Here is an 11,180-nt window from a genome sequence, read left to right on the forward strand (position 1 = left end):
AGGTGTTTTTTATTTAAATGAGGAGCCAACTTCCTCATTTGGCTCCAATGGATTTTTTTACTCTTTGATATGTTTGTTTCTCTTCTAAAGAAATATTTATGATCATTTTTAAAGGGCTGGGAATTGATTAAAAAAATTAACTACTTAATCAGCAATTTAGGAAAAACTTAATCGTGATATTTTTTTTGTTAGTGTTTGTTGATCGCTTATTATTTTTTAAAAATTACAAAGTAAATCACACACAAAACTGTACATTTAGAACATTTCTTTATAATTAATTCAGTTAATTAGTTAGTAAATGTATCAGATTAATCCGACTTTCTGTTAAGATTAATCATTATATGTTATATGGAGTTTTTGAACAAAAACAGACCACAGAGAAAATGTTTCCTCCATTTTATTGTCTTGGACTTTTTAAAAGAATCAAGTGTTAACCCAAAAGTGTAACCTGTGTGCATGAAACAAATCAAGAACAAGATGAGCAGAACTCTAAAGAATCTCACATCTGCAGTATCACTCCAAGAAAACAAATATGCTGACATAAGAAACAAACCTGTAGACCTTAAAATATAAAAAAATCAAACTAGCATCTCTCAAAATGTGATTACTTCTTTAAAAAAAATCCTTTCAAAATAAAAGCTGCTTTGTGCCAAACAGGATCGTCTCAGTGTGGCTCTGGACAGATAGTAATGTTTTTTTTAATCCAATAATTCTGATGTAAAATGTCAACACACTCTCAGTAAAATGTGTACATATTCCACGACTTTGTACTCTGAAATACCGTTTATAATATACGCCAAACACAGTTTTTGCGTGCATATGATACGCATGGGTTGTGACGGCGTACAATATACATGCCTTTTTAGGTTTCGTTTTGATCACGTGGTCAGAAATCCTCCGGCTCTTTTCTAAATGACGTCGTTCCTGGTTAAGGTTAGGATTACGGTTATGGTTTAACTGGGTTGCAAATGTCCTATGTCCAATTCTGAGGTTGTGAGTAAAAGTCAAGATCATGAAGCTTTCACATCAGACAAAACCAGTTTATCTGGTTACAACTCTGCTGTGGGGCAGTGGCAGCATCAAGTGACCTGAAGGAGGAATTACACCTGTGCTGGAAATCCTCTTCATAATATTGTTTTGATAAAAAATGATTCAAATTCTGAATGCAGATGTGAAATATTGTTCCTAGAGTTGAATTACCTTATTTCTGACAATCACTGAAACAGTTACAGAACAAAGTCATGTAAATGAGTGAGAACATCCACCAATATTCACTACAAAAAGTAGGCTACAAATCCAAGGGTATATTATCAAATAAAAATACAGAGACACATTCTGTAGTAAATGAGAGAGTTTCATGTGCAGGAATGAGGATGAGTTTGAATTAAAAAGTTAGAAGTTTACCTGGAAATCTTTTCATGACGACCGGAATAAAAAAAAAAGAAGATACAAAATGATAGTTGAAGATGAACGGACCAAACAGTAATAGTTTACTGTCTGAAATGTTTCCTGTTGAGGCGGGAAAAGGTTTAAGGAACCGTCACAGGGTTTTTTTCTTCTTTTTAAGGTGTGGACCAACGATCTCATGATCGTCTCAGCGCGTCCCGCTGCGTTGTGTTATAAAAGTGTACTAACCTTATTTTTAGGAGAAGTTAGAGTTAGTGTATTTATATACATATAGTACATTTTAACTTTAGTACAATTTTTAAATCTTGTTTTTAATTAGTTTATTTTTAAAACGTTCTTCCATCTTTTATTGTGAAGAACCTTGGTACACTTTGGTCACGGTCAGTGTCGGTGCTGGTTGGTGGTGGAACCAGTTCTAGATGGAATTGCAGACTCTCTTATGGGGTCCAATTAAGATCATCTTAAAGTGAACAAAAACAGATTAAAAACTTGAAAAACAGACATTGTAACTGAAAAAAATGACCATTTGAAAACTGAAAAAAGGACAATTTTGAAAATAAGAAATTGTAAATTTGGAAAAAAAAACTGTAAAAAAGTGAAAACTTGATATAAAAAAATCAAAATGTAAAAATTACTGATTGAAAAAAAAGTATCTATTAGTAACAGATGCTGTTTTTGAATTTTATTTTTTTCTGAGCCTTCAATTTCAGTTCTCAGTTTTAGTTTTTCTGTCAGAGCCACATTTCCCATGGGGAGGCGGGGCTTTGAGCTCATTGGCTACCCAAAGCAGCATGGACCAATGAACGTTATTGGTCATGTTGATGTAATGGTGCAGTATAAAAAGCCCAAGAGCGCAGAGGCAGTGGTTCAAAGGACGGCGCCTGTCGGAGATCTCCTGTTAGACTGAACCGCCACTTCATTCTGGAACGGCAGCAGTGAGGAAGGACTACACGTTTAACTATTTCACAGTCTGATCGTGAATTCTGGACCATGAAGATCATTTCTCTGCTGGTTTTGATTCTCTTCGTGGTGAAAGGATTTCCAGGTAACTTAAACTTCAGTAAACTGAACTCTGTCAGATCAGGAGATTCTGCTGTTGTTAGAATGGGTTTTATTGTTATAATAATAATAATCATTATTGGACTAATCTGCGCTTCTCCAAACACAAGCCGTACAGTGTGTATCTATTCATTTATTGTCGGTGATGGTAGCTACTGATGTAACCACAGACGTCCTGGGGCGGACTACCGATGGTCGGGACCCGCTAACCATCTAACACAGTCTCAGAGCGCCGGTTTTTCTTCTTTCGCAGACCGCCGGTGTTCCTTCCTCTCAACCGGCGGTTCCTCTTTCTCAGAGTTTTTTTTTTTCTGTCAGAGCGTCGCCTTTTTCTCTCTCTCGGACCGGCGGCGTTCTCCTAAAAACTACATTAAAAACAGTATAGTCAATGACCACGGATCTGTCTAGTATTAATAACTATTCATCTCTGAGGTTTGGTGTATGTAGCTACACATTTTACTGAGACTGGTTGGTTCATTTCACTCTGGTTGATGTAGAAAATGTTCTTACTTTCTTTCCCGATCTTCTCTTTTTGTACTACGTCAGAATGTTTTGTATTTTTGTTTTTGATTGATTAATCTATTGATTTATTAAAAAGGGCCAGACAAAATAAGTTTTTCTTCTTTCTGTCCCCTTTTAATTTTTTTATTTCCATCCTGTTTGAGTTTACAAATCAAGGTTATATTGTATTTTCTTCTCATCAATGAATAAAAAGGAAATGAATGAATAAAATACAGTAGAAGGACATAGAAACGGATCCATCAGAGGAAAACATCTCATGTTGTCTCTTCTTCTGTGGTTGTTCTCCTCAAACACTGTAAATGTTTCACTAAACTTAAAACTTTCTTTTGTTTTTTCTTCAGATGATTTAAAAGTGCTCTGCCCTCCAATGCCGGTCCAAACAGAACCGGGTCAGAACGTGGTTCTGTCTTGTCGAGTAGAACCTCAGATTAACCTGACAGGTCAGACCGTGGAATGGACACGTGGGACAGATGTTGTCGTGCACAGATACCGGAGTCAGGGGGACGACAAGACGGACCAACACCAGAGGTTCAATAACAGAACCGTCCTGATCCACCAGAACCTGGAGGATGGAAACGTTTCCCTCAGACTGAACAACGTCACCAAAGAGGATGAAGGAATCTACAGAATCTGTCTGCCGAACTATGTCAGATGTTCAAACATCACCCTGATAGTTGGTAAGCTGCTTCTTCAGAGCAGAATGAACTAAAAAATGTTTGATAAAATTTAATCTAACAACTTCTGATCAGTTCCACAGAGAGACAAGAAAACAAACAACCGTCCAGGTGAGGAGAACACCTTTCTGTTTCTGAGACTGAAGTCTAGAATCTGAGACTCTGCAGCTTTTTAGGATTAGTGTTAATGTTGATGATTCAGGACGACCAGCTCCTGTTGAACAGGCTTTAACTCAGACATCCATTAGCCTCATGCTATATGAACCGCTTCGACATTTTACATCAACGTCCGAGAAGGAAGAAGCCCCTCCCTGCTTGTCCAGTGTGAATATCATGTACTAAACTCACAGTCTAGAAGCTGCTTTTAGGACGTTCTTGAACTTGGATCAAATGTGTACGGAGCTTCAGTATCTTCTTAACCTCTGGAGCTTTCTCTAGAGCCCCTAAAGGGACATCAAAGTAAAAAAGGAGAAGAAAATGTTTTTTTCTAAAGCTAAAAATTCAAGTTAAAATGGTTTTGGTTATAACAGATGTGCAAAAGATAGTAAGTGTTGCACATCAGGTACTATCCAGGATTGATGTATTTACTTGTATTTTACAAGTTCTGGTTAGTAATTGGTGCACTCCATAGTAACTTTTTTTTTTATTGAATTTTTTTATTAAAAAATGTTCTGGTTACTAATTGATGCACATCCGATCCAAACCAGATTTTTTAACATAATTTAAATCTTTGGAAAAAAAAATACTTCAATTACCTTGGAGAGTAATACAATGAATATTTTTAAAACCATGTTTTTTAAATGTTTCCCGCCGTTTGGCAGTGATTGTGGGCGGGCTCGTATAAGAGGTGATGCTGTGAAGATTACTTTGGTCTTTTAATCCGTTTGATAAATAAAGTTCATTTAAGCAGAGATGGAGACAAAGATTTATTTTCTCATAAATGATTCATCTATAATAGTGAATGATTGTATTTATTTTGTCTAACAGTGCATGAAATTTCATCTGAGTTAATTTACTTTTCTCTTCATATTGTCTTTGATCTTCTCTTTGTTCTGTAGGATCTGCTCTGAGTCCTGGTGTCATCGCTGCCATTGTTCTTGGGGTTCTTGGTGTTGTTGGAGTTTTTGGGGTTCTGGCTGTTTTATTTTGTAGACGGTAAGTCATAAATAAATTACCTTTCAATACTGTTACTGAACAGAACTGTGAACTTTTTCCAAATCTGTGTTCAGAACCAGAAGTGATCTCCAGACAGATTCTGCTTCTATCGCTCTGAGGTGAGAATCAGGTTTATGTCAAAATAAGATACAATCATTTTCGACCTTTTCTAGCCTAATTTATAATCAAGTGATGCTATTTTTACTTAATTTATCGTATAAACTAAACTGCACTGAGATCCAGGTTATACAGACAGATGACTGTAGATCTGCTTTGTGTCCGAGTTTATCTCTTTAGTTTATTAGGAACTGCTGGAAATAAACATCAAAAAACAAATTAATCAGAGTGTACTGATGCTGTTTATGTATAAGAAAAGGAAAAAGTTTGACTGCTGGACATAAATCTGACTGATCAATACTTTTGACCACATTAAGAGTCTCATTTTACTTCTTACTACGTGACTTGTATTAAACAGATCCATTCATCCATGTTGTTTCTGTTCAGGAACATGAGGAGAACTGGACCTTCTCAACCGTCAGATGAAGGCGGGGCTAACCCTGGACAGGTCGCCACTCCTTTAATGAAGGAGGAAACAAAGTCATGGTGGAGATGTTCCAGATTAATGACAGAGAAGTAGCAGCTGGATGAAGATGGTTGCTGCTCTGCGGTTGTTCTCTGAACTTTTTAGATCAGATCTGATTTCTATCAAGATAACTTATTGGATTTAAACTGAGAATGAACATGAATGTCTTTGTAAGTTATATTTATATTATCAGGAGGATCTATTGAGAACATTTGTTTAACTTTCAATGGCGACTTGTACAGAAATGTAATAAATAAATATTGATTTTTACTCCAACTATGAGTTTTTTTTGTCATAACAAACTGTGTCTAATCCGAGGAAGGCGTCGACCATTCCAGGAATCAGAACAACAGAACCAGGACAACAGAACATTGGACTGAGATACTGTAGTGTGAGGTTTCTGTACATTAACCTAATGTATGGTTTTAAACAAAGTCTTAATGATAAAAATATTAAATCATTCTATTACAACATCCAGCACAGATGTTAGCAGTCTCCACTTTGGAGGTAGTGCTATGATGGTATGGGATGTTGCTGTAATCCCACCAGGTCTCAGTGACTGACCACGGGTCATTTGGGAAACAGCGGTACCAAGTTCGTCTATGTATGTACAAATACATATATATACACCAAAAAGTCTTCAAAAGGCTGTTTTTAAGTCAGTGGGATGTTCTTGTTTTTATCAACTTTTTTTGGATATAGTTCAGTGTCCAGTGAGAGGAGGAGTCACATTATATCTGAAGGTTAAATAGATTCCATTGACCGTTATCAACGTGTAGCAGGTGGTCAACCTGTCATGATGTGAGACCACCTACTTTTATGGAGAAATCTGATTGGTCAGTTTAGAACTTGAACTACAAAACAAATATCAAAAACGAGGATTATCAAACTATTTCTGTTTGTCTAATTTGTTAAGTTTGTCAGAAACATTAAATCTAAAAGTCTTGATCTTAAAGAGTTTCCAGTTTTCTGATCCTCAGTCTGTTGATCTGAGAGTCTCTGCTGCCCCCTGCTGGAGGAGGATCATTACTGGTTCAGAGGGTTGATGGGAAATCTGAACTTCACTCATGGAAACCGTCAGAAGATTAAAACTTCTGTATTATTTGATAAGCGCTAAGGTTTTATAGAGACATTGACGAGGCAGAAGCTTCGTGTGGAGAAAGTGTTTTATTATTCTTTACGACAGCCGTAAACCAGCACTATGGATAGCAGTAAGGACAATTACAAAAGCAATAGCTTAATTCACCGTACATTACATCCCCTTTTCTCAGTATTAAAATAAAGAAATTAATGATAATAACACAATAAATCACTTCTACCAGATGTCTGTACCACTGATAAGTAAAACATTGATTTTCATTAAAAAACATTTAGAAATATTTGTTGAAATTCAACTAAATTAAAATAATGTAATTAAAATAATGTAATAGATGAAGTCTGATCAAACTGATTCCATCCGGATGGATTAATCAGCCTCTCACCAACTGTCAGGGTGACGGATGATTGGACCTCATGGTTCGGCAGACAACAGCTGTAGTTTCCTTCATCCTCTTTGGTGATGTTGATCAGTCTGAGGGAAACCTTTCCATCCTTCAGGTTCTGGTGGATCAGGACGGTTCTGCCTCTGAACTTCTGGTTCTGAAGGAACTGGTTGTCCGCCCGACTCCGGTACACGTGCACGATGACATCTGTGTCACGTGACCATTCCACGGTCTGAGCCGTCAGGTCAAACGGAGGTTCTACTGCACATGACAGAACCACGTCCTGACCCGGTTCTGTTTGGACCGGCGGTGGAGAGACCAGTTTAAAAGGTCCTGAAAAATAGAGTGAAATATTTTCAGTGTTTGTGGAAAACAGAAGAAGTTTTAATTAGATCGATCAGTTTGAGTTTGTGAGTCGGTCTGTGATTGATCCGAACTTTCCCACTTTAAAATTTAGATGATTTACAAGATTGGCGCAGAGGCCGCCGGGCTGCGGGGAGACCCCCGCACCGAAACATGCACGAAAAATAAATACATTAATGACAGCTGTTGAAGCAAGAAAGATAAAAATGTAAATATAATCGAAGACTCAAGACATTCACCATGAGATGACTGTATCTCACTCTCCTCAGCATAACGGTGTTGCAGAAAGAAGAAACAGGACACTGGTGGAAGCAGCAGGAAGCATGATGTCAGTTAAGTTACCAAAGATGTACTGAACAGAGGCTGTGGCAACTGCAGTGTACATACAGAAACCTGAGAAACCAGAGTTCAACGTTAAAAGCCGTTGAACTCTGGTTTGTGGGATATGCCAACAATGCTAAAGACTATCGTCTGTTTGATGAAAAGAGAAGAAAGATCTTGATTCATATGTGATTTTCAATGAATCAGACTTTGGCCAAAACCAAGAAGAAGAGGTCTTCTGTTCAGAAAACTAAGTAACCATGAACACAGCTGAAGAAGAAACAGGACAAGGAGATCACTTGTGAGGACACTGTCAGAATTAGGCTAATAATGTTGTGTCACAGAACCAATTATCCTGAAAGAACATTGATAAATCCCAAAAGAATTTCAGGATGCAGCCGATTTAAAATATCTGTCCCTTTTGGAAAACGAGTCATGGGATTTAGTGGTGTTACCAAAAGACAAAAGACTCTTTAGGGTCAAGATGTTCAAAATCAAGCATCAGTGATGGAGGAGTGGAGTGAAACAACTGGACATCAGTTTATTTGGGTTTAAAATCCAGGTAAAGAGAAGTAGTTAAGTATTAAGTGTATTTTCTTTACTATTTTGTGTGTGTGTGTGTGTTTTTTTTTTTTTTTTTTACTGGATTATAAGAAGATAAGTGACAATTACCCCGGTTGTCCACTAGGTGGAGCACAGATCAAACATCTGTCTCCGTCTGGAGCTGCAGAAAGAAAGATTTCCTCTTTTAAAACACATTTCTGTGGGGTTTTCTGAGGAAAAGGTGTTCTTTTTTCCATTCAAATTATTAAAGTTATAAAGTGACCAATCAGATGTCGCAATAAAAGTGGGCGGAGCATGTTCTGTACCTCCATCATTCAGAATATTAGAGTCTGTAACATCAACAGATGGAGTCTTTCTTTCAGGTGTCTTAATGATGATGTCATCAGTTTGCCTCATGGAACTGAAGCGTCTCCTCCGTTTACTAATCCTGTACCTTCATTTTTTGTGGTAATGACTTTATAAGTTCGAAGGTCATTATTAATAAAGCGATTAAAACTGTTAAAGCCCTAAATTCTGTGTATCCCTGAGGATTTTTGACATTCCACCTAACAAATAAACCTGTGAAGTGCAGCTGATTGTGTTCCTAATGATATGACCCAGTACAGAGCCCTGAGGAACACAAACGAGGAGCTCTGCTCCGTGAGGAGGAACCTAAACACAGCAGTGGATCCAAACCTCTGCAGGACTGGAGAACATCAGTGTTTTCACCGTGTAAGAGGCTGGAGCTACAATCAGACATTTCAGTATTTACTTTATAGTTTAGGGAGAATTTAAGGGAAGAAGTAAGAGAATATTTAAGGGAAACTTTAAGAGAAAAGTTAAAGAAAATGCTAAAGGAAGTTATAAAGGAAGCATTCCAAAAAACGCTTAAAGGAAAAGTTAAAAGTAAGGGAATATTTAAGGGAAAACTTAAAGAAAAACATTAAGGAAACACTAAGGTAAAGTTTAAGAGGAATGTTAAAACATTTTAAGAGATAACTTAAAGAAAATGTAAAGGAAACATTTAAAAAACAGTTAAAGGAAAAGTTAAGGGGAGAACTAAGGGAATATTTAAGGGAAATGGAAAATATTTTTAGGAAAATAAAAAATAAAAAAATGACCACCCAACCAAAATGATTTCTTTTCCATAAATAGTTCATTTTTAATTGTCAGTAATGTGATACAAAACGTCAGAAATCAGTTGTATAATTCATCGTTGATCCAGCAGCTGCAATAGTTTCTGTAGGGCGGCGATAGAAGATCTGTGACGGTTCAGAGCAGAAGATCACTCAGAGCTTCAGTTCTGATCCTAAAAGACAAACTAGAATTAGATCTTTAATATTAGAATAAGATTAAACTGAGTATTCAAATGATGGAGAATCAGGAACAAACGAGCTGGTCTGGGAAAAGCTCCCTGCTCCGGTACATTCTGACCAACAGATCCATGAACGTCTGAGCTGGAATCTGGATCAGAACTGGATTCATCGGGTATTGAGTGTAAACAGAGGGATGATGGGAAATCAGTACAGGCTTACTTCAGGTGACCTTCTAATAAACTCCTGCTGCTCTGCAGAAACTATGTCCTAAACAACGATGGCATGATTCAAAGATCCTTTGGAACACTTTGAAATTGGATCAAAAGATGATCAGAGATTATGAAACATTGATTAGAATTTTTTTTCTACTAAAAAAAACAAAAAAAAAACTGCATCTGGAAACTGATCTAAACTTCTTTCTGCTGCTTTCAAAGTCCTCCATGTTGGAAGAGACTTCTTCTCCAGGAACCTCCAGAGACGGATCATTTCTTTTACGCCGGAGTTCCACCGACAACCCTCTGCATTTACCCGGACTTGGGACCGGCACAAGAAGCACTGGACTGTGCTGCTTGTGGTTGCATTACTAAACCAAACTTACAATTTAACATTTCAATATTATTAACTTTACATTTGATTCTAGAAGTATTGGGGAGTTTTGTTCAATTGACATTTGGAATAAAAACCTTCAGCTTATATGTAACGGGCCATTTTCTAGATACTTTTTACAGCATTTTATATAAAAAGATTTAATAAACTCAAACTTCGTTTTCTGGCTTTGCTTGATAAATTGTCAAAAAAAAAAAAAAAAATTACTTGGACCAAATCATTCTGCTCAGAAATCCAAACATTTAGCATAAAAACAGCTTTTATTGTTAAACTTGTCCTGTCCAGCAGATGCAGCTGAAGGCCTCTCGTGTTGGACAGATTTTAGTTTAACAAAAGGAGTTTGAATAAAATCCAAACTCCTTTTGTATTTGAGCCAAAGCTGTGTAACAATGATGCATTTCTGCATTTCTGGTCGGACCGGACGGAAAAAAAGAGGGAAATGGAGAGAAGATAGAGAAGGGAGGAAAGGAGAAAAGAGTTTTTAACTAAATGAGTTGAAGAGAAAAACCTCTAATAGTTAGTACTGTACTGGAGAAGGGTATTTTAGACCATTATAGATATATTTACTAAAGTAAAGTAGGTTAAACAGACAACTGTATGTATATAGTTTTTTTTTTTTTTTTGTAAAACATTTTTCTGATGCTCCAGAATATTTCCTCTTCACATGAAACACGTTTACACACATTCTAAATAGTAAAGTTTGAAATAATCCTGTATTTGTTTATAATCTATGCTTGAGATAAATCAAATGGACCAATAGTCTCAGACTGGTTCGATCCAACTACCAGCAGTAGGATTCATTCTGTGGGTCAGTTCAGAATAAACTGAAAACATGTCCTTTAGTCTGCTCAGAACCAACATTTCTAAAGTAGCTTCAGAAGCTTTGAGGTCCACTCTGATCAGGCGTCACGGATCTTCATGCAGCTGCAGAAGAACCAGAAGAACAGAGTTTACACCATCCATGACTTTCTCCTCATGTTCAAGATTCATTTTCACTTCATTGAAATTCAGAGGAGATTTTTTTGGGGGGGGTTACAACTTGAGCTTCCATTCGTGTCCATCTAAAGTTAGAACAACTCGTCCATCACGACTTTGTTCTCCAGCTTCCTTGGAGTTTAACAGTTTTGATCATTTTCCATTAGAACAGTGA

General features: G+C 36.9%; 1 protein-coding gene across 2 annotated transcripts; it reads left to right on the forward strand.

Annotated features, from left to right (window-relative positions):
* The first annotated feature begins 2,261 nt into the window (after positions 1-2,261).
* On the forward strand, positions 2,262-5,626 carry LOC112156233 (myelin-oligodendrocyte glycoprotein). Of its 2 annotated transcripts, XM_024288452.2 has the most exons (6): positions 2,262-2,452; positions 3,330-3,665; positions 3,738-3,773; positions 4,721-4,817; positions 4,892-4,936; positions 5,322-5,626. In XM_024288452.2, the coding sequence occupies exons 1-6, from the start codon at positions 2,398-2,400 to the stop codon at positions 5,452-5,454; spliced, it is 702 nt and encodes a 233-aa protein (XP_024144220.1). In that variant the 5' UTR covers positions 2,262-2,397; the 3' UTR covers positions 5,455-5,626. The 2 variants fall into 2 exon arrangements, with proteins under 2 accessions (XP_024144220.1, XP_036072707.1); XM_036216814.1 differs by lacking the exon at positions 2,262-2,452 and having other exon boundaries at positions 2,598-3,665.
* Positions 5,627-11,180: the final 5,554 nt, after the last annotated feature.

This window comes from Oryzias melastigma, linkage group LG18 (genome assembly GCF_002922805.2).
Source record: "Oryzias melastigma strain HK-1 linkage group LG18, ASM292280v2, whole genome shotgun sequence".
NCBI lineage: Eukaryota > Metazoa > Chordata > Actinopteri > Beloniformes > Adrianichthyidae > Oryzias > Oryzias melastigma.